We start from the raw sequence: 27,256 nt of genomic DNA on the forward strand, positions 1-27,256 counted from the left end.
GGAACAAAGAGGCCAGAAGCAGAGCACACCCAGATCACTCTTACACTACCTTCAGCGTAGAAAACAAGCAATTATTCTATTTCTCATCATTATAATTATGATTATTAACAGCTACTCCGAGTAAGCCTCTCTAAAAGTATTAATCTGCTTAAGTTGCAATATCTCTGAAACCCAAGAGGGGAAATGTTCCATCTACTTTACAGACTAAGAAACTGAGGTACAAAAAAAGCAAATAGCTCAAGGTCAAGGCCAATAGTAGAACCGTCAGAAGACTCTCAATCCTGCAGTGCACCCACTAATGGTGTGTCTGCATATTATTTTATATTTGAAATGAGGAAAAGCACTAACGACATGATGAACCAAGCTGGCTTCAAAAACCGGCAAATCAAAGCCACTGGCTGAGGTCAGTATTGAAAGCTGCAGGAAGTCTTCCTAAGAGAAAAAGACAGGGATTTTTTTCTTTCTTATTTCAAAGTCAATCGACGCTGGTAATATTCGTTTATATTTCAAAAATCAGATTCCAAAAGCACCTCAAGTGTGGCCAGTCTGTACTATGCATCCCACTGGGGGAAAGAATATTTATAGCTTCACAACAAGCCAAAATCCAGATGCCCTGGGGGCCTACGTCTACACTATCCAAGGGAGAAGTGAGTCTTCCTCAAAGAGGTGTGAAGGGGAGCTGAAGAGTAAATGCACCCCTCCCATCGCACTCCCCAGGTCCTGGGACCCCATTTACCTTAGCCGACGAGGGGTGGGAGAGCTGGCAAGAACCTCTGTCCGCATCCGCCCACAGTGGGCTGAGGCAGGAGGAGGCGCTGCTGTGGGTCCTCACCACGGCCGAGTGCTTGCAGCCCATGAGGAGGCCGGGAGGTCCAACCGGAGCCCTGCCAGTGCCGCTGGCCCAGCACAGCTCACCGGCTGTCAAGCCTCCTCCTCAAGCGAACATTCTCTCCTGTCTCTTCTCCACTCTGCCAGTGCAACCCGGAACATGGGGGGAATAAAACTTCGGGAATTTATGATTTGCCTCTTCAGCACTAATACATGCCAGAGGTGCCACACAGCTCTTCTCAGATTTATACAGAATCGTGGCACAGGCTGCAAATTTGGGGATCCCTTTCATTTCATGGCTGGGCCTGGGAATGCCCCCCAATCCCCCCAGTCCCTCCCCCACCCCTCTGAGCTGGCCTGGTGGAGTGGGACAGTGAGAGCATTCTCGCTTCACAGCTGAAATCTCTCTCACTTCCCAGCTGCCTCCCTCGCTGGGGGAGCTGCCCAGGAGTCTCAGGGTCATGATGGATGGGCTGTCGCACACCTGGCAAGAGAACAGGACCTTTCCCAAGAGCGAAAGCTCCGCTGCGGCACAACCCCATTGGCCCTGCTTCGCCCTGTACACTGAGACCGTTTCCCAGAGCCGGGGCCACAGAAGAGCCTCACATGAGGAGCCAAACACATGGGGATGGCTTCAAGTCTCACCTCTGCATGTCCTAGCCATGTGGCCACTTAACCTTTCTGAGCCTCGGTTTCTTCATCTGTAAAATGGACATAATGCCTATCAGGTAGGATTGTTGTGAGAACTGTATGAGGTGGTAGTTCTCATCTCGGGGTGATTCTGTCCCCGCCAGGATGCATTTGACAAGATGAGAAGACTTGTTAGGTTGACACAACTGGGCAGGGGTGCTACTGGCATCTAGTGGATGGAGGCAGGGATGCTGTTGAACATCCTTCAGTGCTCAGAACAGCCCCTCACAGCAAAGACTTACCTGGCCAAAAATATCAAAATGCCAACCCTTAGAAACCCTGGTGTCAGGGGATACACATGGAAGAATTTATGAATTATACTAGTAGGGCACCATTTATCATTATTATTAAGAGAGAAGAACATGTTTTCTGGCATTGGAACAAATTACTCCCATGGGATCAAAGTAGTTTCCTGCTGTTGTTCGTATTTTTTACATCAATACACGAAGAGAATCTAGGAACTTCAAGTGTCTATGCTATAAGCTGTAAAGGTCAGTGCACTGCCCATAGTAGGCACTTTATAAATGCCGGCTGTCCAGTGCCACAAGACAAAGAGCTTTTGAATCCAAAGAGGTATGCAGATCCCCCAAGCAGCAGGGCTTAAGAGAGATCAAAAGATGATTCCATTAAGATAAGCTGCCAAGTAAATGAATAAGAAATAAATATCCTAAATACAGGTACCTGGCATCAGCAACCTTTTCTAGCTGCTGACCTGGCCAAGGAAGATTCGGAGGGAAGAGAGATCCTGAAGGTGGGTGCCAACCTACTAATGGAACTCAGGGCTGCATTGAAAATGTCCCTGCATCCTCACACCAAATGGGCTTCTTGATAACTACGCTGTTGAGGGTAGGTTTAAAGAGGCTGAAGAGTAGAAGATGAAGGGGGTGAAGTCTGCAGTACAGAAGAGGATCAACAGATGTGTAGCTTTGTAGCATGGGCAAGAGAGGCTGGGGATGTTGGTGCCTAAGATCAGCATCCGAGGGAGCACAAACACTTAGCAGCCCAACATAAAAACTATGCTTGAGAAGTTACATAAAATTGTTGCACTTTAGCCTGGCTGGTGCGGCTCCGTGGTTAAGCATAGACCTCTGAGCCAGGAGGTCACAGTTGGATTCCCCGTCAGGGCACATGCCCGGGTTGCGGGCTTGATCCCCAGTGTGGGGTGTGCAGGAGGCAGCCGATCAATGATTCTCTCTCATCATTGATGTTTCCATTTCTCTCTCCCTTCCTCTCTGAAATCAATAAAAATATATTTAAAAATTAAAATTAAAAAAAAATGGTTGCACTTTATTAAGATAATAGTCCCCAAACTTCATTGTTTTAATAAGAGCTGTTCTTAAATTGTGTTTTACTTACTTAATTTGATGGTGTGTTTAGGAGGAGGATGGTTCACACTTAATTTTAAGTGCCCAAAAGGTAATTACCTGTACAAAATCCTAGAGGAAACACGGCCCTGAGCTTCCTGTACCAGGAAAGGAGAGATGCCTAACCGCAGAGAGCAGGAAGGCAGAGCTGAGGGGAAAGGAAAGCCTCAGATGAGCTTGTCCAGCTTTACCTACTTGAGGCTAATCAAGCTTAAAACCATCATTTTCTGTTTCCCCCAAAGACTCACTTCTTAGAAAAAGGAGAGTCCCCACAAGAGGCTCTGCTTTTCAACCTGGGGCACTTTATGTCCTCAGGTTCTCAGTGAAGAGATGTGACTCATCTGGCTCTTTACCCAACAATTTGGGGAAAGAAAGCCTTTCTAAAATGCGAAATCAGGCTGGTATAGTATGTAGTAGAGGGAGCAGTGAGATGTACAAGTTGAACTTTTTGAGACACAGGAATTTCTACCGGTGCTTTCAGGTGGGCAGCAGTAACCCCTGCTACGTCCAGAGTCACTCACTGTCACTGTGGTCGCAGACGGAGAAGTTCTGCTCACCAGACACAGGACCCAATGGGCACTAACTGGGCCACCAGCCAACTACCCCAACACCGAAGGCTTCCGCTATGGACGAGGCCACACGATGGGCATCATCAAACGCTGTTTCATTCAAAAAAGAAAAAAGGGGTGGGGGTGGGGGAGAAAAGGAGCACTTCCCCCAAAGAGCATTAAACTTTACACACTTCAGAGCATTAAACTTTACACACTTCAAACCACATCAAGTAAAATCAATTCTGAGTAACAAGAATAGAAGCCTCATCTGAATTGGCAGGAATCTGGAATTATCGAGTATCTTCAAGGACGTTTGGTTTTAAGACTTTCATGTGAAGACTATAATGAGAAGCAGATTAATCAGTGGCTGCCTGGTGGGTGAACAGCTTCCGCCTGCAGATCAAGGACCAAACTTGACAGGGGCCTAAGGGAGCAGAGACATAGCCAAGCAACCTCGGCTCCACTTGTTTTTTAAATTTACAAATGTAAAATTTAACCATTTGAATAACTAGTTTAATACATATATATGTGGTGTGTGTGTGTATAAAATTACATACATATAATTATTCAAACAATGCACGATGTGAAAATTTCAAATGGTACCAAAGGGTACAATTAATTGCTACTTTCTTTCAACACGTAAATCCCCAGGTCCCCCTTCCCTCCCAGGGCAAACTGCTGTTACCAGCCCCTGGTGTCCTTCCAAACATATGTATGTATGTATGTATGTATGTATGTATAAATGTGCATGTGTTGACTTGCTCTGTTTTTTGTTTATCTTAACAGGTTGGTTAGTTGGTTCCACTATGGTATAGCTTGCCCATCCTTTTTCCTTAAACTTTTCATCAATTTTTAAAATCATTTTTTGTTTTTAGAGACAGAGGAAGGGGAAGGGATGGAGATAGAAACATCGATGAGAAACATCATCGATCACTTGCCTTCTTGCATGCCCCCTACTGGGGATTAAGCCCTCAACATGGGCATGTGTCCTGACTGGGAACTGAACTGGTGACCTCTTGGTTCCTAGGTCTATGCTCAACCATTGAGCCATACCAGCTGGGCCAATTTTAGTGTTTGATTATTTAAGTAGGTAAATGATTATTTTAGAGACTCAGTTATTTACCAGAAATACTCCTCTTTGCAAGCCATGCACACAGCCTTGGGCAGTCCAATACTGGCCATTTCCCAGGGAGGACACCTCGTGAGGTCCAACTCGGAAGGGCAACCCTGTCCGCCCAACACCCTGATGGAAACTCAGTACTGACTGCACAGTAAGAGCACGGCAGACGTGCTCCCAGTGAATCTTTACCACAACCTACAATTCAACCTTAGGAAAATAAAGTGATAGTTTGGATATAGTTTCTTAAGGAACCCAAAGCTGACACCACTACTGTTATTGATAAGCTACTGTTACTAATAATAGGGAGGAGTGAGGAAGGAGGAAGCAGGGTTGACATTTACTGAGTGATTACAATGCACTAAGTGGTTTATGTCCGCCACTTGTCATGGCAGCGGCAAGTACGGAGGACACAACCATGGTTTCCCTGCAGTCCTGGGTGCTAAGGGCACAGTCAACCAAGAGGGCTGAGGCCTGCACACCACCACCACCTGCCCCCAGGAGAAGTGCTGTAAAATGGGTGAGTACTGGTATAAATGGGAAAACAGAAGAAAGAAGGTCCGCTCTGACCAGGCAGGTCAGAAAGGCATCCCAGATGTACAGGAGCCTTGAAGGCCACGTGGCTATTTGCAACATGAAGAACAGAGAGGGAAAGCATTCCTAGCAGAGGGAGCAGCATGGAAGTGTGAAAGTACACAGTGTGCCTAGGGAACTGCTCACCTAGAACACTGAGTGCATAAAGGTGGACCTAACATGTGATGGGCACTCAATGCCAAGGTCAAGTCTTGGACTTCGTCTTAGGAAGTGGGGTGCTATGAAAGGTTGTTGGAGCCAGGAGGTCCCACCATCAGCAACCTTCCCTTGCTCCTCTGCTCTTCACAAAAGCTCAAACCAGATGTTTCCCTGGCAAACAGCTGCAGTGGGGTGAGCATGTAGCAGAATCTGACCACAAGAGAGGACCAGTTCCTGCCTTCAGACAAATGAGGTCAACGTCCCTATTGCACAGAAGAGGCAATTGGAGAAGTGAGAGTGATCAAGATGTTTAATGTCAAGGCCATAGGTGGACCAGAACTCCTGATAGGAAGGTAGGGAAGGAGCGGAAGAAGGACAGAAAGGTTGGGGAGCATCAGCCAGCATTTTTAGGTTTAAAGGGGTGGGGGAAACCTGTCCATAGCACAAGAGGAGATAAAGCTAGACACTGGTAAACTCCTCCTTGGAAACCATAAAGCAGCCCCTGCAGCTTTATCAGCACTGCCCACGAGAACTTTCTGTGCTGATGGCAATGTTCTATAGCTGAGCTGTCCATTTCCATAGCCATCGGCCAAATGTGGTTACTGAGCACTTGAACTGTGGCTAAGTGAGATGGAGAAACTGAATTTTAAATGTTGATTTCAGTTCATGTAAATCTAAAGTACCTCTCTTGTGGCTAGAGGCCTGCATATTGGATCACACAGTGTTAGAACCGACCTCTTGCCCTATTACTTACATCTACTGTTTCTAGACAAGTGGAACAAAGGGAGTTTGGAATGCCTTCCCACTTTTTAATCACCCTATTACTTCTGAGTTCTTCCAAATTGTTCTGAGAGGCCTCAAATCCGTTTAATCATACAAGAGAGGTATTCTGTATCATTTGTCAGATTGCCACCAAAGTTCTCAGCATTCAGTCAATGAGTTACCGGCAGTGCCCTCCCTAGGCGATTAAAATTGGGTATTGTTTTGAGGAGAAGCAACCCATGTTCCTTCATTATTAGCACAGTAAGCATTCTGATGTGCATTTCTGTGTAAACAGTGGGTTGTGGTGGGGACCACCTATAACCCCCCCTCCTGCTTTCTAATTCCCCAGAAGTAGTTCACACCTCTCCCAGGCCTCTCCAAATAAAGAAAGTCTGGAATGTCCCCAAACAGGGCTGTCTGCACCTGGCGACCCAGCTACCAGGGGCGGGGTCACCAGTTGGGCCTCTGGACCCACCCATTTCTGTGTCCTCAGCGCAGGGGACAGACAGCACCCACAGAGCGTACTCTCTGGCCAGCCCATCACTCTCCAGCCTTCTTTCTAACTGTGCAATGCCCACCATGCCCTGCTTGGACCCCACATCGCTAGGTTAACAATATTCTGGCAAAAGCAGGGAATGTGAGTCAGGGGCTAATGACATCACTGGTGTCAGCTGCCACAGGGAAGTCATATAAACATGGGCAGGTCTGCCTGGCCAGTATGGTTGAGTGCGACCTATGAACCAGGAGGTCACAGTTCCATTCCCTGTCTGGACACATGCCCAGCTTGTGGGCTCAATCCCCAGTAGAGAGCATTCAGGAGGCTGCCAATCAGTGTTTCTATCTCTCTCTCCCTCTCCCTTCTCTTCGGAAATCAATAAAAAAAAATATTTTTTTTTAAATGGGAAGGTCCATACTGGGCATTAGCTTCCCCAAGGCTACAAGGAGCAGACAGTGCTCTAATACGCCGATGCCTCATATGAATTAATATGCCATTCTAGGAGACTGGGGGGAAAAGACAAATACCAGTGATGTGGGGAGCTTCGGGCATGAATATTTATGCATACACTCCCTGAAACTCAGCAGCTCTCGCTGCTCATTCAAGACCTCATAAGACTTATAATGAATTTAAAGTCCTATATTAGGCAATCATATTTTTCCATGACCAAATCTGCATAAGACTGTACCCTGAAATTTACATTTTAATTTAGAATTAGCTGACATGGAGCCCTAATCACACACCTGTGTGATCTAGTGTCTTCAAACTCTTTACACCGACAGGTCCCTGGGACCTCCCTCCCGTCTTCCTAAGTGAATGGAGTCAGTGTTTGCTCTCAGAGAGCACACGGTCAAGTGCAGGAGTAAGACAGGGAACCGATCATTGGAGCCCAAAGTAGGAAATGCAAGGATAGAGTCAGGCCCGGAGCCCAAGAACCCAGAGAAGGGACTTCAAGTACAATCTATAATAATAAAAGCATAATATGCTAATTAGACCAGACGACCTTCCACATGAAGCTGGGGCTACGAGGGAAGCCCGGGTCCCGGGTGCCAGAGGAAAGCTGGTGCCGGCAGACAGGGGAAGGAAGGCCTACTCTTGCACAAATTTCGTGCATTGGGCCTCTAGTTAATATTATAAACTACTTCAAATGCTGCAAATACCTCCATTTCCTTAATTTCCCCTTCAATGGGGAAAAAGAAGGCTACATTTTCCATATTATTAGAAGGGTACGTCACCAGTAAAAATGTCCCTTTAGTTCCTCAACTTCCCATCTGGAGGTAAACAAGGATAGGACAAGGAATGAGGGATGAGAAAGGGGCTGAAGACAAAACATAAAGGAGATCCCAGAAATGTTCTAAGAAACAGGCCACACACACTAATTTTAAAGACACAAAAATCTACCCCCTCCCCCCCCAAAAAAAGAAACACAGAGAATAGACCTGTGCCAAAGCTTGGTCTTACAACCATCCTCATGGAGAGGTGAGCTGCTCATGAAACAAGCATGTGTGATTTCTGTACATATGCACGTACAGAAAAAAGACTGGAAGCACTGGACCTCCGAATGGAGTCATGTGATCCCTTTCTATGTATCCACACAGCTACATGTCTGGAAGGATGTACACCCCAATGGTATCATCAGAGATTAGGTCTGAGGCTGAAGTTTGGGGTGAGTTTTTCCCTTCTTTATACTTTCCTGTCCTCGCAGTGTTTTATATTGTACATAGGTTAACAGTCACAATTTTTAAAAATAATAGGTAATATTCACAATTTAAAAAGTAATGCTAGTTCCATTATGGGGGGGAAACATGGAGACACACACACACACACACACACACACACACACACACACACACACACATTCACAAGCTGTCACCAGCGAATTCATAATAAGAGTATGCTTGTGGTGGGGATGGGAGGGGCCAGATAGCTAGCTGAGCCAAAAAGGGAAGTCTTGAGTTCTGTCCCACCCCCACCTCACCACTGCGTAATGGCTGAAAGTCTCTACTTAAAGGGGAAGTGATGATCATCATCATATGTCACACATTTACTCTTCGGGGCTGAAGGTCCAGGGACAAGGTACTAATGCCCAGTTAGCATCAGAGCAGATCAGTGAACTTCCCACTTAGCTTATGAGTCACCCCACAAGTGAATCCACCTTCCATGTCTAGATGAGAAAAATCAAATAGTGAAAATGCAGTAAGTTTCTATCGAGCTTTGTCTTTAAACGTTCTCTTAACTGGTCAGATGAAAGCCAGTGAAACTAAAATCTGCAAAGTCTGATGTTCTTTAAATGCTTTTTAATCACTTGACCATTGTCCTCATTATCCCACTTTTCCCACAGGTCAAAAGTCATTTGAAAACAACCATATTCGTGAGTTTCTCCGACTCCCCAGTCACCCCCCCACAAATAATGACTTCTGTTGATTTTCAATGACCCCGAGTTCTCTGATGTGGCCATTTGAAAATAATGGAGCCTATCTGAGAACAGACAGATAACCACCAATGGATTAAAAAGCAGATTTGTTTTCCTTGAGGGAGTTGGTCAAAGCTCCAAGGGTGGCCGAGAGGCCGGACTGCCAAGCAGCAGTCTCAGTGACAACGTGCCACTGAGTCCCTCACTCCTCCGAGCGCTTCATGCCGGCACTGGCTTTCTCCCGAGTTATCTTGCTCGAGCAAGGCTTGTGACAACTTTTAGAAGAGAGAAGTCACCACCCCAAAGATGAGGACAGAAAGTCAGAAAGAATGAAGGGGAACAGAGCAGGTATGTGCAATACATAATTGGCAGAGCGGGGATGTCAATATAGGTCTTTTCGCTTTGCACGCTACAGTATTTCTTCTAAACCAGAGTGTCGTGAATTAAAATATGAATGAACTCAATTGGAAGATGCTTGAAGCTTACATCACACAAAAATTAGTGCAAAAAGTCAACTAGGTAAATTTACTTTCAAGCAAATTCACTAAAGAAAATTCTGGAATCAAAAGCTGAAAGACTGGAGAAGAGTTCCCTTGATTAGGTTACAGGTACCTTATTACAGACCTGTGCCCTCAAGGTTATTAAATATGGAGTTCATGGGGTAGCAGTACCATCATGAACCTTCCAACTAGCTCCTGCCAAGAAACTAGGATGGGAGATGAGGGGGAGGAGGCATGTTTAACAACTTGGGCTCTTGTTCCAGTCCAGTCACTTCTGGCTGTGACTTTGAGCCCATGGCTTAAGTTCAAGTGGCTCAGTTTTCTAATCTGTAAAAATGGAGATAATAAGGCCAACCTCACCGCTGTAAAGAATAATGCAATCATGAGTCCCTTGCATATAAGGTATTAATTATCATTACCTCCGTCAACAGGACAGATGGTTTCCATCCTCGGTGCTTACTGCATTTCCCAGAACACCGCTGTTCCCTATCCGAGGACTTGCACCACCTACTTGATAAAAACAAGACGCCCACTCCTGCTCTTTTGATACTTTCAAAGTCATACACAAGTAAATTCTCATGAGGAGGGTTCCTTACAGTTCTCTTAACACTTTCCCCGACCAATGCATCGCTCTGCACTGCTTCCATTTTAATACTGCACTAAAAACAGGATGTTCTGTTTTCTTGTTGTTTTGTTTTCAGAGAAAGTCAGTGTTCTACTCTTCCTAGCACACCAGCCTCGCACCCTCACAGCTACGCCTCAAATAACACCAGAGCCCACAAGATGAACCTATGTGACGCCGAAAAAAGGCAATTCTCTGCCGTTTGGCAGTTTCTGTCTATCCAGGAGCAGAAACTGTCCTAAAGGGATCCCATCACCCATGGAGGGAAGAAGGTGGCCACCCTCACTGACTTTCGTGAGGTCAGAGCAGGACACCAGGAGACCCGAGGTCAAGTCTTAGCTCCTTACCTTCCTCGTGTGTAAACCAATGGGGGCTGGACTAGGTAGCCAGCCTTTTAGATTTCAAAGGCCAGTATTTTTTTTAATCTGGAAATTAATTTAGGAATTAAGATTTTTAATCTGGGATTTAATTTGGGAATTAAGAAAGTGATACTATGTATTAAGTAAGAATATGTATTAAAAACAAGAATAGCAGCCTTGGACTTCAGAATGCCTCTCTGACATGAATAGCAAGGTCTGCTCACAATTTTGAAAGTATTATTCCCTAATTGATCACAGCAGCTATGCTATAATGACTGGTGACAGCAACCTTGCCTCCATTTCTCAAAGAAGGAATCCTATAGGACCTAACCATTAAATTATTATTTTGGTTCTACTATTAATAGATTAACCGTATTCTTGAAACTACTCAGAGAAATGTATCAGGAAATCAAATTCTCCTCCAGGGAATATTCAAATCCTATTTCTTTAAATTCCTACCACTAGGATAGATGTGGTGTATACCACAAAATACCAATGCACTTAAGTTGGTTGTCCCCTACCTGGATTCTGACACTCAAATTCCAGACGAATCAATGATTTAATGTGATAATTAAACTATAAATTCACTGAAAGTAAACACTGAAAAAAATGTTTTCATAATTTTGAGCAGAGAAGCCCCTTTCTACACATGATATGAGACCAAAAGCCAAAAATGAAAATAAATTTGACCAGAAAAAATTAAATATTCTGCATAGCAAAAATATTCAAAGTAGAAATACAAATGACCTACTAGGAGAAAATATCTACAGTCCAAATGAAAGTCAAAGGACAAATATACTTAATACACATACAGCTACTGCAAATCAAGAAGAAAAATATAAACTCAATAGAAAAACATGGGTGAAAAATACAAACTGGCAGTTCACATAAAAGAAATATAGGTGGCCAATAAACATGAAAACATACTCAGCCCCAGTCATGATTTTAGAAGTGAAAATGAAAATAATGGGGCATCTATTTTTCACCTGACACTATCAAAAACTAAATGTTAGTAAGAGCCACAGTAGTTGGGGGAGACACAAAATTGATGGGAGTGCAAATCAGAGCAATTTTTTAAGTAGACAAGTTAGCAATGTCTGAAAATTTAGAAGATACATTTTATGACCCAACAACTCCACTGGTGTGTATATATATATATATATATATATATATATATATATATATATACACACACACACACACACAGTATATATTAGTAGCCCTGCACGTGAATCAGTGCACGAGTAGCTTGCTGCTGCTTGCCTCAGGTGGCCACCCACCCACCACCACTGGTAGCTCTCCACTGCTCATAGCTCGCTGCCCCACCCTCCTGGAGCTCTCCACCCACTGCCCCGCCCTCCTGTAGTTCCCCCTGCCCCACGCCCATAGCTTGCTGCCCTGCCCCCTCCTGTAGCTCTCCGCCACCCGCTGGTAGTTCACTGCCCCACCCTCCTGCAGATACGTGATCAGGTCGTTACACGGTTGGTCGTGACGCCCCAGAGCGTAACAGATAATTAGCATATCCCTCTCTTATTATATAGAATACACACACATATAAACATACACTTAGAGATACAAAAAGATATATGCACAAAGATGTTTACTATAGCACTAGAGGCCCAGCGCACAAAATCATGCGTGAGTAGGGTCCCTAGGCCTAGCCTGCTATCAGGGCCATCTTCTGCCCATTCGCCAGTCCCCAGTCCCGCCCCGCTGCCAACACCCATCCTGGTTCCCCGTGGTTCCCCGTTGGCCATCCAGCGATCAGAGCCTGCGGGCTGAGGGAAGGGATGGAGAGGTGGTCAACGCACCTTATAGCGACTGGTGGATCGGTTGTTCTGGTCGCTGGCCTTTTATTATATCGGATTATGATCGCTGGCCTTTTATTATATCGGATTATGTATAACGACAACAAAATAAAGCAAATGTTTATCAGCAAAATAAAGCACTGACATCCAAAATGAGTGCAGCCCAGCCAGGGTTGCTCAGTGGTCAAGCATCAATCTATGCAAAAGGTCAGGATTGATTTCTCATCAGGGCATATGCCTGGGTTGCAGGCTTCATTCCCAGCAGCAGCTGTGCAAGAGGCAGCCAATCAGTGATTCTCTCTCATCAATGATGTTTCTCTCTCTCTTTCTCCCTCTCCCTTCCTCTCTGAAATCAATAAAAAATGAGTGTAACAGATCCATATGTATAACAGGGAATCTCCAAAATATATTAATAAGTGGGGGGAGGGGGAACAACATACATATTATCCCATGTGCATAAAAATATGTGTAGATATGGATATGGATATATGTATATATATGTATACATACGCACAAACACATGCCTTCGTTTACTAGAATGACATACAACATCAATTAAGAGCAATTATCTCTAGTGATCATACATGGCAATAGTGGAGATGCATTTTTTATTTTATCCCCTTCTATTCTGTTCTATAAAAAGTAAAAAGATACATATAAAAAATTGTAACCACCCTGCCTACATATTGATAACATACTGATGAAATGTCCAGAACTCCTACTATAATTCCTGGAAAATAAAAGCGGCCAGAGGGGAAAAGGCTCTACAATGACCCAGATTCTCCTTGGGGAAAGTCAAAAAGGGCAACTGTAATAAGCAAGACAAGGAAAAGAAGGTGTCTCTAGAAAGAAGAAAAAAAATGAGCAAAATCCTGTAAGGGAATCATTGCAGGTTGTATTTGGAGGCAGAACAGGGAGGTCTAAGCTAAGCAAGACATTTCCCAGGGCCCCGAGCAAGACACAGGCAGGTATAGTAAACAGAATCATCAGAAATTTCAAGTGTGGCTCTTTGCAGCTGATGCATGGAACATGGAAAAAGACTGCAATTAGGTAGAGTAACAAAATTGGAACTAATGATATAAAAGGGATCCTTTGAACATTAAAATCAATATTTGCTGGCTGGAATAAATTCATTTTGCAATGATTTCCTGTATTTTAAAGATTGGAAATCCTCTGAATAATCCATGAAAATGCCGACCTCCTATCTCCCTCACATCTGGTCCCAGATCTCATACCGAATCCGGAGGAGAAAATAATCCATACCTGGATGCCAAATCACCCGAGAACGTTTCTACGCACTTAGAATGCAGAAGCTCCTGGCTGAGAAATTAATCAATTCGGGGGCCCAGGTTTTATTTAAGGCTCAGGGACAACAACGAGTCTTCATGGACAGTAAAATCTGACTACTCTGCCTCCACACAATGAGATCGTCCACTCGAGCTTCTCAACAGACCAATTAACGGCTGCCTGGATTGACAACACAGAAAGCAACTCAAGTGTCTTTGCAGGAGCAGTTCCAATAAAGAGCCAGCATGCCTCTTCACTCCACCCACAAGCAAATCCTACCCCTCTTCTCTTAGCTTTAACTGTAAATGTAGCAGGACAAGTATGAATTCCACTATGGTGGGTCACTTTAAAAAAAGAAAAAGAAAGAAAGAAAAACAGCTTCCCCAAAGAAACAGATGCTTGGGCTGGAGAGTAGCCAACCCAAGTCACTGGAAGGCCTCCTTGCTTCCCCGGGGTTCCTTACCTTAGAATTCGTTTCCATGTGGTATTTGGCACAAGCGCGCAGCTGAGTCACCCAGAGCTGTTTCTCTTTTGCATCAGCAGCTAAAATAGAGAAAGAAATGCTTACAGAGACTGTTCCAAAACACATCCAACCTATTTCTACACCCACCTAAGGAGGTGGGGTGGGGTGGGGCGGCAGGCGAAGGAGTGGGGGGTGGAGGGAAAAGCAAATCCAGATCTCAATATTCTCAACTAGCCTGTCCCTACGCCAAAAATCAAATTACACTATACTTCAACAGAAAACTCCCTCTTCAGCCACATTAAAAATGTATTCTGAAATATCCATTATAAGAACAATACTGCCACTTTTTTAACCTGCTCTGAAAAACTCATTTCCGCTCCTTTAAAAAGGCAGCAAGGAAGGAGAAACAAGATTATTTTTTCAATGCCTCAGCCACATGTGGCTAATATGAGGATCAAAGTACAGCTTTTCTCCGGGCCTTTTTGTTATCTACCAGCGTTGTACTATGGCATTATACAAAATAAGCATTCAGTTGAATTACCATTTTAATATGTGTTCTCAAGGATTCATATTAGGATCGGACAGAACAAGATACCAAATGCTGCCTTAGAGATCCTCAAATTTCCCCCACAGAGACATTAAAATGCAAGTCAACTGCATCGTCATAACCTTCCATCTGCACCCCCATCTCTCAAGCACATAAAACGATTTCTTTAAAATATTATGGATGCATAACAGGTTCTAATAAAATTTAAATATTTAATTCAAGTGAACAATTAACCACATAAATATTTTAACATATTAATTGCACAAATGTTGACTATGCAGAAAACAATATTCCCCTAGAAATGATACCAGTTTACAAAAATGGGCCTAACTATCGTTTGTCAATAAAACCCAACTTCAGCTTGAACTTGCAGGTGAAGAAATCTAGAGTTGTAGAACAGAGTAAGATCAGGAGGACCAAACTTTCAAAGACAAAGGATTTTGCAAATCCAGAGCCTTTGTTCCTTAGGAAACGTGAAGAATTAATTGCCAGTTTGTGGCAATACCGTCCAAAGGCTCAGCACTGAGAACATTCCCAAAAGCTATGCATCTAATGACAACAAGATTCAACTCTCTGTGCAGGTGAGGTGTGAAATGAGAAAACAGACACCCAGATCCTTGTGGGATGGGCCAAGAACCAGCCATAAATATGCAGAAATTTACCCTGTCTTTTCTGGAACTGCCAAGGGGTAATAAGTTAACTTAGCCTTTGTGATAATTTCATTTAGATAAAACTTCTACATTTGCTATTAAAACTACCCTTTTAAAAAAAACCCGAGGTTTAATAATCCAGAAAATAATAACTCAAAGGCCAAGTGATATAGCTCAATTGTCAACTGTGTTGGATTTTTCTCTTTGGTATGGGTTTGCATCATTTTATAAACCATAGGCAGGGGGCAGGGGAAAGTGACATGAAGTCTTCCCTCCCCCGCCCCCACCCCCGCTATTGTTTCTGCTCTAATGATTTATTAAGCAATAAACAGCAAAGCAAAACCAAGGACCATATAAATCTAGCCAGCTGGGAACCATAATGCACGAATCTCAAAAAATAACACGAATCTTAGCCCAAAAACTGAAAAACTTTCTTCTTCAACTACAGCCATTTTTATGCTATAGGATGATTCTGAAATATGATTTCTATATAGATAATAAAGAAACAGTAGCTTATTCCATCTCTTGGCAGTAACGCTCGGTGGTGAACGGTGAAATGGACTGAGAGGTGAGGAATCGAGGCCCTCACTCCGGCTTTGCAGAGGCCAGTTCCTGGGCTCAGGGAGAAATAATGAGGCCTTTCCTTCGTACTTGGCCTTCACTTGGGCTGAGAAATATGTCATAAGAATGCGGAATTACCAACTACCCGCTGACACTTAATACATACTACTTTCCTCAGATCTTAATGAATAACATTGATTCTGTGTGTATGTATATACATTCAGATTGTTTTACTGTTGTTGCGTTTTGTTATTTCATTAGAAGAATACTGACCATTTTTCTGGCCATGCAACTGTAACAGAATGCCGGAAGAATGATCTAGCAATCAAATTACACTGCTACAGTCAAACCTGGGGTTCCTGAAAACCTGTGCGATGTGTGTGCCTTGGGGTGGGGAGGTGGGGGGGGGGGCAGGACCTACAGTGATGGCCCAATGCTGGACTCTCTCGAGTCATGCTCACTGACCAGGATGCTGAGCACACATCAGTTTTCAAGATGCAAAGAGAAGGCGAGAAAGCACACTGCAGGACGTTAACTCAGCACCAGGTGGCTTCTCACCGAGCTCACCGCAGATTAAATAAATAAAGTGAGGGCACAATGCCCTTTAAAAGGCTTGTTTTGTCCGTATTGCCCCAAGTGCCCACAGGGCCGGCCCTGTAGTGGAGATTCACACCATCCAGGCAGAGAAAACATATACTGAGCTAATACGGAAAAACATTCCCAAGTCCTAGGCCTCAGCTGGCTTGGCAATCACTCACCTTTTCCTTGTCCTTAATTCCTCAATTAGGACAAGCAATTCCTAACGTCAGGCCATCTCCCCACCCCAGGGGTAAGAGAGGCAGCAACCATCTGTCACCCCAAAGTCACCAAACAGAGCAAATTGTTCAAGTTGATTCTTTTTTTTTTTTTTTAATCAGAAGACAAGAGAGCCATCACCATGGTAACCAGGACTGTGGCCCATGAGGCCTGTCTGAAAAGCGAGCAGGAGAAGAGCGTACCTCTCAGCTTATACATCTCTCCGTTGGCAGAGTACACGACCAGCATGTGGGGGGCTTCGTCGCTCAGGGACACGATGGCTCCAGATAAGGACAGGGCTCCTCGGGGCTTCTGGTGCTTGCTCTGCTCATTCACGAAATACTGCAGGAGGCCAGCCTCAAAGTCCAGCACAAAGTACCTGCGCGGAGAAACCACAATGCATCACTCTGCTCCCCAGCCCATTCCTCACCGCAAAGAAGGAAAAGGAAAGGGACCCTCAAATCGACATCAAGGTTCCAAATCCAAGAAGCTCAGAACCGAAAGTCCCCACCAGGTGCCCTCAAAGTTAGCCCCCAGTCAAGAGGGAGCATCCGATTCCTGAGTCAGAATGGAGCTTGCGCCCGGCTGGTGTGGCTCGGTGGTTGAGCATCGACCTATGAACCATGACGTGACGTTTAAATTCCCGGTCAGGGCACATGCCTGGGTTGCAGGCTCGATCCCCAGTAGGGGGCGTGCAGGAGGCAGCTGATCAATAATTCTCTCTCATCACTGATGTTTCTATCTCTCTCTCCCTCTCCATTCCTCTCTGAAATCAATAAAAATATATTAGGAAAAAGAATGGAGTTTGTGACAGACACCACGGGGAAGGGCCAGGTCCATTCGGGATTTGGTGCAATGCCCACCACTTCGCCCGGTGCCCACGGATACCACAGTCAACCTCAGAACAGCCACCGAGCAGCAGATGCACCGGGACACAGGCTGTTCGCATACTCCACGTGACTTCACAGGAGCAGCAGGAGTTCTCCAAGCCTCTGTGAGAGGCCCTTTCACACCCGGCAGCAGCAAGCTGGGCCCTGAGCTTCCTGCTGGCAGCATGGGTACCGTGAGGTGCCCCGCTGCCGGGGTCACCTGCCAGGGAACTGGAGGTGCTGTGCAATCACCCGGGCACACGCCAGTGGGCCCTCCTAGACATCATTTTTCATACAGAGGCATCATTTTTCCTCCACTCTAGGGGGTGGCAATGCCATTGGGCTCCACCAAATCCCTGTCCTTGGCTTCCAGGACACACAGCCAGAACCTATAGGGCGGGACGAAACTAGGTTTACAATTGTTCGTATAGAAAATAATACAATAATTAATCAGTAATACAAGAATAAGCTCTGTGTTTCGAGTACTCACAACGGTAAGCCTACTTCTGCGCCATCCTGTATTCCCAGCTTCCCTTGCAGTTAGGACGTGGCCATCTGACTGAGCTTTAACCAACAGAGTATGAACAGAGGTGATGCAGGCCTGACCCCTAACACCCAGACACGTACACAGACTCTCACTCTCTCGACCACACACTGGAATGGAGACAACCTACAGGGCAACTTGAGACCCCCACCGTGGGTATGACAAAGGCACAAGAGGGAAGGCGCCTGGGTCCCCAAATCACCCCCTGGAAGAGCCACCTGCTGAGGAGCACCCCCTTCAGACGGCTACATGAATAAGAACATTCTCTTTCAAAGTCTGTTACAGCAGCGAGCCTCACAGACTCACCGAGAATCGTTTTAACTTTCTATTTTCAGATCCTCCCACTTTAACATGTGCTCCCACTCCTTTACGTGGGACGAAAACCAAATTCCTTCAAGAGGTGAAGTGGGGTGATGTCTGAGTTGCCGATGGTCAAATTATGTAAGTGCCGGCCCTGCCTTCTCTTTAGGAGTAAATGTCTCCAGCCTGACCTATATTTGATGTCACTGCTCCTGGCAAGTCGGGGCACTCATAGCTGTGATCCTCACAAGTGGAGGGAAGGAAACCTGGCTCCAGCGACCGCACTGTGTGTCCCCACCCCCACCCCACAGAGCTGCGGCCTCCCTCCACTGATAAACACCCCACCTTTACACAGCAGGGAGCAAGGGAAGGGGTCCCTGAATGGGCTTCAAGGGAAAGGCATAGCCTGTTGGCTGGGAGGGAGGAAGGGCTTAACATCTTTCTCCCTACTGCTTCCACCAACTTATCTATTGGGAATCGGTCAGACTTCCTCTCTCCTACCAGCAGCTGCCCCAAGGCATCCTGTTGAACGACTGACTAACCATATATTTGCAAAGGACATCGTTCAGAAGCTGGTACAAAGAAATGAATTGCATGCTGTTGGTTTTTTTCCAATAACGATGACAGAATAACCAATAGATGTCACATTATGCAGGATATGGAGACGTGCTAATGACTTTTCACATTACCTAATTCCAACTGACATCTTAATTCTAACCTCCTGCCTCAAGTGGGGGGAAAAAATCGTTATTTCCACTACTTCCTAAAATAGTTTAAATGCAAATGCACAGGCTTGAATCATGGGCACGAAGGAAGACTAATAATTTAAGACCAATAAAGACATTTAAAAACTCTATCATATTTGGAGGGGGCAGTGGGAGACTGGTTAAAAACTGCAACAAACTAAGCACAGGTTCTTTCAAGATGGCCTTTGAAAGACAAGTTAGCTTGTGTCATAAACAGGTAGGAGCTGTCCATACGGCATTTAGAAGGGCAATTTCTGTTGGTCAGATCCCCTGGGAGGAAAGAAATTACATTTGGTTCCCTGCAGGGTCATGGCTGTGCCAGGCACTGCTGTTTGGAGCTTGCAGCTATATCTGAAAGTCACAGCTTTCACTCCACATGGGGAAGTTAACCATATTTCTAGATTAGGTTTCATTACACCAAGTGAAATTGCCAGATCAAATCCTGAAACATTCTTCAAAGGCTTTCCTTTTGGAGAAATGAATAGTGTGTTCTTTTTAAATTAGTGCTGAGCTTTAGCATGCAGCCTGACTGATGTGTAGGTGGGCTTAATTATATACAAAGAGCATATTTTATTTGCTATGTTAACATACCAAAGAATGTGCCGGAGAGAGAAAGGAGAGAATGAGGAGCGAAATCCAACCCAGGAAGGGAGCCATCTTAATTCCCATCAGGACAGCTTCCTGGTGGCACCTTGCCCGTTTCCAAACCTGGGAGCCATGGCGAATGGCAAGCCCCTTCCTTGGAAGGGCCGAGGACAACATTGCCCACTCCCATCCTTCAGAGAAACCCCACCGCTCTGGAAAGAACATACAAGCGCACTCACAGACACACCTGCATGTACACACATATGTACTCATACCAATACCCACCGACACTCACACCTGCACACATGCATTCAGATACACTCATGCTCAAGATGTGCTCACATTCATAACATCCCTCGTGAACTAACTCATGCATTCACACTGTAGACACACACTGATATATATGTGCACACACATTCACACTCACTTGCGCATGCTCTTACTTACTTCCACACATGCACACAGAACAGCCATTACCTACTTCTGCTTTCCAAGTCTGAAGGTTATTTGTCTACACCTGTAGCCTTTTAATTCCCCCCCCCCCTGCAATCTACCTGATATAGTTTCATTAGGTTCAACTTTAGGACCTAAAAGTTGAAAACATACTTTTCACTTTGGGAGCAAAGAGGAATGGGGTCTAGGAGCAGACCCACAGTCATGGGCCAAACTCCAACAGGAGCAGAAATACAAAGGGAAAGGATTTGGGGGGGAGGGGAGGTTCAGGGAAGAAGCTCATTAAAACTGACAGAAACTATAACCAAATTACAAGAGAATTACATAGAGAAAAAATGCAGTGAAATAAATCCTTTGAAGAGGAACTTGTGCTAGACAGGCTGCTCCAGACAAAGAGCTAAATCATTTCATCTAAATATAAGAGAAAATGAAAACGACAAGAGGAAAGGGCCTTCTTACATCTCTCAACTATCTGCTCCTCAATTCGGTGAGCGGAGATTTCCACCACTGCCACCACCATCCCCCAAACCACCAAGAGACAGAGATTCCAACACTCCAGAAGGTACTAAACTGTCATAGGGCCCTAAGGGCTCATCATCAACCATGAGACAAATATATCCTATTTAATAAAAGAGTAATATGCAAATTAGCCATCACTCCGCTACACCCACCAGCCACGCCCACCATCCAATCAGGAGCGACTATGCAAATAAACCCAACCAAGATGGCTACGGCCATAGAGAGCAGAAGGGAGGCTTGGGTTTCCCCGGCAATGGAGGAAGCCAAGCTTTCCACCTGCCCTTGCCGGCCTAGGCCTCCACTCAAGGCTACAAAGTTTTAATGATAGAAGATACATAAACACAAACAGAAATGGCAGCAGCCACAGAGCTGGAAAGAGCAGGAGGCTAGGGTTGCCCCCGGCGATGGAGAAAGCCAAGCTTTCTGCACACCCTGGACGGCCCAGGCCTCCGCTTAAGGCTACAAAGTTTCAATTATAGAAGATACATAAATCCCCCCCAAAATGGCTGCCGCCACAGAGCGAGCAAAAGGCTTGGCTCCGCTCCAGGCTACAAAGTTTCAATTGTAGAAGATAAATAAACCCCAGATACCAGGGCCTCCCCTTGGGTCGCCAGGGGGTGTGGCCGGCCTGCAAACCACCACAGGCCCCTTGCCCAGGCCACCCCATGCCCCAAGGGAACCCCCACCCTGATCCGGGACACCCTTCAGGGCAAACCAGCTGGCTCCCACCCATGCACCAGGCCTCTACCTATCTAATAAAAGAGTAATATGCAGATTGACCATCACTCCAACACACAAGATGGCTGCCCCCATGTGGTCAAAGATCCTGCCCCCATGTGGACACAAGATGGCCACCACAAGATGGCCAGCAGGGGAGGGCAGTTGGGAGGGACCAGGCCTGCAAGGGAGGGCAGTTGGGAGCGATCAGGCCTGCAGGGGAGGACAGTTGGGAGGGACCAGGCCTGCAAGGGAGTGCAGTTGGGAGCGATCAAGCCTGCAGGGGAGGGCAGTTAGGGGTGACCAAGTCGGCAGAGGAGGGAAGTTGGGGGCAACCAGGCCTGCAGGGAAAGGCAGTTGTGAGGGACCCAGGTCTGCAGGGGAGAGCAGTTGGTGGGGACCAGGCCTGCAGGGGAGGGCAGTTGGGGGGCAAACAGGCTGGCAGGGGAGCAGTTAGGCATCAATCAGGCTGGCAGGGGAGTGGTTAGGGGGTGATCAGGCTGGCAGGCAGAAGCGGTTAGGGGCAATCAGGAAGGCAGGCAGGCAAGCAGTTGGGAGCCAGCAGTCCTGGATTGCAAGAGGGATGTCCGACTGCCCATCACTCCAACACACAAGATGGCTGCCCCCATGTGGTCAAAGATCCTGCCCCCATGTGGACACAAGATGGCCACCACAAGATGGCCAGCAAGGGAGGGCAGTCGGACATCCCTTGAGGGGTCCCAGATTGGAGAGGGTGCAGGCTGGGCTGAGGGACACACACCCCCGTGCATGAATTTCGTGCACCGGGCCTCTAGTTCTATTGTATAAGAACTTGATCCATTATTAGCCATATGCAGGCATATAATACAAGTTTAATCTCAATTACCAGAAAAACTCAATGTGGCCTGCCTATAGCAAAATCATTTGGCTAGCCTTCCGACATCTTACAGACATATAAATGGAATGATTAATGAAAAGAATTGCTGATATTTACAGAGCACTTTCTGTGTGTCACCCATTTAACTCATTGACACCTCCCAGCAGTCCCAGGAAGTAGACGTGATCATAACCCTTTCTACAGATGAAAAACTTCGAATACAAAAACACAGGCTAGAGACCTTCCAGAGAGGAACCAATGGGACTAGATTTTAACTCCGGCTGTCTAGCATTACAGCCCATGGCTCTAAATCAGCAAACTATTGTGTGCTGATTAAAATAGTTTTCACTGTGAAGTTGCAAAAACGATAGGGTCAAAAACACAGATTACAAACTGATAGAAATACAAGACAATAAACAAAACAATCAGAGTAGGAGATGTTAGAATCCTATTGCCCAGAATTTGACAGATATGCAGAAAACAAGTAAAAAAAAAAATAGATTCAAAATAATATAATCACAAGTTTTATTTTAAGATTTACAAATAATTATATACCCCAATGTACACCACAATGAAAAATATGACTTTTTAAATGTACATGGAACATTTGCATAACAGCTTTAAAAAATCTCACATTTAAAAGTAGAAATTTTACTAATCACATTCTTTAACTATACTTTGGAGCAAAGTAAGTATTTGGTATGTTAAAGGCTTAAATTTAAAAAAAAAATAAATCTTATTAGTTTTAACAACATAATATTATATATCATATTTTTATATTAATTATATGATTTAACATCAGTGTAATTAGAAATATGGGTGAATATTTTTTAACTGTTAAGGTGGGAAAGTATCAGGAGAGGAGAGTAAAAACATTAAAAATGATTGACTCATATTTCTAAATAAATAAAAACATCTCTAAAGTAAAAAAAAAATAAAAAATCCATAAACGAAATTAAAAGACAACCAACATAGTTTTTTAAATTTTTTAAATTGCCTTGCCTTTAAAAAAAACACACACACAAAACTATGCCTTACAGTTTGGGTCAGCCCTGCTTCTGAATCCATTGAGAAACCTGTTAAAACTATGGATCCCTGATTCCCAACCCACACCTAGAGGATCAGAATCCTCATGGATCAGAGGTCAGGAAATCAGGAATGTGAACTTTAAAGTTTCCCTAAATCACCAAACAGTATAAGCACCAGTACAAAACCAGAGGCAGGATAAGACCTCACAGTTATTCCTCACCCAGCTTTTCTTCTGGCCTGCCAAGCTCTTCCCCCCAATCATTCACTCCGAAAACATCTGAGCACCCATGTGCCCATCCAGTGAGTGGAACATATTACTTAGGTACAACCCAACCTCCCTTTGCCTTGGTCTGAAAGCTCCTAAGTCACAACAGCCCCGGCAGTGGGTTTCTTGGCTCTCACTCTGAAGTGTTTTTGAGAAAGATTTAAAGAAACATTGCAAAATCACCTGGCTTAGAGTTCCTGCATAATCAAATCATTGACTAGCGTCATGCAGGTGCTTATCTGTGCAGAGGGACCCCAGGGACCAGACTGGATGAAGCAACTGAGATTAAGAACTTCCAGCTCCAGTGGCTGCTGCCTCCAGCTCCCCGCCCCCTCACCCCCCTCACCCCCCTTCCCCCATAAAGCACCAGCATAAGTCAACGTGAACTTTTAACACAAGGTTTGCCGCACAGCACTTGGACTTGACCTAGGACGAGATTCGATCTGCTTTTAAGGACTAGGTGATTTAATACCAAAAACACTGAGACCTGTCTAACCAATGTCAATACAGGCTTGCAGAATATTGTCACCTCACCTTCAGAACGCCTATGAACTTGTGAGTTTCTGGTGCCTTTAGGTGAGAAAGTCACACTATTTTAAGTAAACTGTAAAATGTCAAGATGTGTCTTAATGGTCACAACTCTTATTTCCGTTCTCGCCATCCACAATGCAGGGAACTTACCTGGGGGTCCCTGTTACAGGCTGAGTCTTGATTCAAGTTCCTGCTTTGCACTATAAGCTTGAACACACACGAAAAAAGATTCTGATACTTGCTAAAGCTCTGGGGCCGTGGTCAGCAAACTGCGGCTCGCGAGCCACATGCGGCTCTTTGGCCCCTTGAGTGTGGCTCTTCCACAAAATACCATGGCCTGGGCGAGTCTATTTTGAAGAAGTGGCATTAGAAGAAGTTTAAGTTTAAAAAATTTGGCTCTCAAAAGAAATTTCAATCATTGTACTGTTGATATTTGGCTCTGTTGACTAATGAGTTTGCTGACCACTGCTCTGGGGTAAAGAAGGGTGGGCATTCCCCACCAAGGTGGAGAGAGATGGGACGCTGGCCTGCGGTGACCAGGAAAGTAATTCAGATCAGAAGCCGGTCCCTGTGCTAAGCTTCTTTCCCAAATCTCCAACTAAGTCAGGCCCTAAACTCCACTGCCCCTGCATCCACGTGTCCTTTATTCTTCCCTCCGGGCGACAGCATAGAAGAGTGTGATTTGGTCGTGAGAGGCCTGACCATGGCTTAGCCCTGTGGCTTCCAATCTTGAGCTGCAGTAGAATTAGCTGCAAGCTTGTTAACACACAGCTTCCTGGGCCGCTGCCCCAGAGTCTTTGATTCAGGAGGTCTGTGGTGGAGCACGAGAGCTTGATCCCTAACAAGGGCCCAGGTGAGGCGGCCACTGCTGCCCGTAGGACCGCGCTTTGAGAACCAGCGGTTCTCATTTTTGTGACGAGGTGGAGGCCTGCGTCTGCAAAAGCAGAGAGCTGGCTAATACCCTTCTGCAAACTGCTCCACCATCACTGTGCCTAACCGTCTGCCTGGTTATAAAATGAGAACTTCCAAACGCGCATATCACATTTTTCCAAGCAGACAGTGAATCGGATCTGCGGTTCATATTGCATCCTATCAGCAGTTTAGCTCATTGACTATAAAGCCAACAAGACAGAACTTAAAACAAAGGCCTGTGTTTGCTCTTGTTTGGAGGCGCCATGGAAACACGTGGAACATAACCCACACCTGGTTCTGTGTGGTCAGCTGTGCACAGGGCTTTGATATGGATAAAGCATTGTGGCTACATTCACTCATTTTGTGGTTAAAGAAAAGAGGATCTACAGAAGCCCAACTTTTTGAAGAAGTTAGCTTTGATTCCAAACTAAGTTTTATTTCCAGGAATTTACTCATTTCTTTCTTTCTTTCTTTCTTTTAATTTAACTGAGTGCCTACACTGAATGAGGCAGGCACTGTGTGGGGAAGGGACAAACAAGGTCCCTCTGATGGGGAAGGGAGAGTGAAGGAACCACACCAACAAACAATAAAATATTCACTAAAATAGATACAAAACTACAGCTGTGGGAAGTGTCTGGTGGTAAGAAAAGAGGAGAATGTGACCTAGCTTAGGGATTCCCAAGGACAAAATGTCCATAAACTGGTGAATGGATACGCAAAATGTAATATATCCACACAACGGAATATTACTTAGCAATAAACACAAAACACTGATCCATGCTACAACATGGGTGAACCTTTAAAATACTGTGCAAAGTAAAAGAAGCCGGATGCAAAAGATTACCTGTTGTATAATCTCACTTCTATGAAATGTCCAGAAAAGAGAAATTTCGAGAGCCAAAAAGCAGGTCCCTGGCTGTCCGGGGCAGAGGACTGGATCCGGATTAACTACAAACTGGCTAGAGGGCATTGTTTTGGTGACAGAAATGTTTCCAAGCTGAACTGTGGTGATATTTGCACAACTATATAAATTAACTAAAAATCACAGCATTGTACACTTGCAATGGGTAAATACTATGGTGTGTAAATTATACCATAATAAATGTGTTTTGGGGGTATATTTTTTATTGAATTTATTGGGTAACATTGGTTAATAAAGTCATATAGGTTTCAGGTGTCCAATTCTATAATACATCATCTGTACTATATTTTACTATGTGCTCACCACCCCAAGTCAAGTCTCCTTCCATCACCATTTATCCTCCCTTTACCCTCTTCTACCTCCCTCCAACCCCCTTTCCCTCTGGTAATCACCATACTGTTGTCTCTGTCCATGAGCCTTTTGGGGCTTTTGTTGTTTAAATCTCTTCACCTTTTTCACCCAGCCCCACAACACTCCTCCCGTTTGACAGCTGTCAGTCTGTTGTATCTGGTGTTTAAAAAAAAACACCTCACTGTTCCTGGCAATAGGCCAGAATAGGTGAAAATGGCAGAATTATTGCGGAGGTTTAACTGACAAGGCCTGTTAATGACCTAGGAATTCATTGTTAGAAATGTTACACTTGAGATGCCTTTAAAACTCCCAGGAGATGTCCATTAACAATTGGATAAACAGATCTGGAGCCTAGAGGAGGTCTGAGCTGGAGATAGGAAGTTGAAATCATCTGTAAATAAGCAGCCACTGAAGCAAAAGGCATGGACAAGTTTGCATAGACAGAGAACACAGGGAGGAGAAGGGAAGGCGTGGAGGAGGGGGGCTGGGACTAAGACTTGAGGAACTCGAACATGAACCAGCAGACCAGAGAGAAACCAAGTCAGAGAGAGGGAGGAGGAAAACCAGAATCCCAAAGGAGACCATTTAAAAAAGGAGGGAGTGATCAACTGTGTCAAATGCTAACAAAGTGTCCGTAAGATAAGAACTGAAACATGCCATGATACACTGATCTGTACATTTCAAGATTCTTGGATTCCCACGACCCTACTTTATTATGAAGAAAATCAGTTCCTGTTGATGTAGCAAGCCTATGAGAGACAGGAAAAGCACGTTCCTTATCTTCCAAATATGTACTGCCTATATCCACCAACTGTTTCCCAATTACCATGTTCCGTTTTTACTGGGAACAGTGGAGCCATTACAGGGTTGAAACCAAGGTATATAGCCAGAGCTCTGGCACTGATTAACTCGTGGTCTGAAAGCAGGTGTGGCGGGGACAGCTAACTACCTACCCAATATCCATTTCTCCTGTCTCTCAATTCAAGAAAACCCCAACTTCTAGCTGGGCCCAATGCACTCTGCCAAAATACATTTCCCAATCTTCCTTTCAGCCAGATGTAGTCATCTGATTAAGTTCTAGCTAATGAGGAACGGTGATGGATTCGACTCCT

The 27,256-nt window shown here is 45.0% G+C and overlaps 1 protein-coding gene across 2 annotated transcripts in view; it reads right to left on the reverse strand.

Moving 5' to 3' along the window:
• The window catches only part of OSBPL10 (oxysterol binding protein like 10), a 227,931-nt gene that overhangs the window by 128,607 nt on the left and 72,068 nt on the right, over positions 1 to 27,256 (reverse strand). For both annotated transcript variants that reach the window (XM_080673447.1, XM_080673446.1), the window contains exons 2-3: positions 16,749 to 16,924; positions 13,993 to 14,072 (exon numbers count right to left, since the gene is read on the reverse strand). In XM_080673447.1, the coding sequence (XP_080529573.1) occupies positions 13,993 to 14,072; positions 16,749 to 16,924 (256 nt within the window). The remainder of the gene's footprint in view (positions 1 to 13,992; positions 14,073 to 16,748; positions 16,925 to 27,256) is intronic.

The sequence above is a fragment of the Plecotus auritus genome (genome assembly GCF_963455305.1).
Source record: "Plecotus auritus genome assembly, chromosome: 6".
Taxonomy (NCBI): domain Eukaryota; kingdom Metazoa; phylum Chordata; class Mammalia; order Chiroptera; family Vespertilionidae; genus Plecotus; species Plecotus auritus.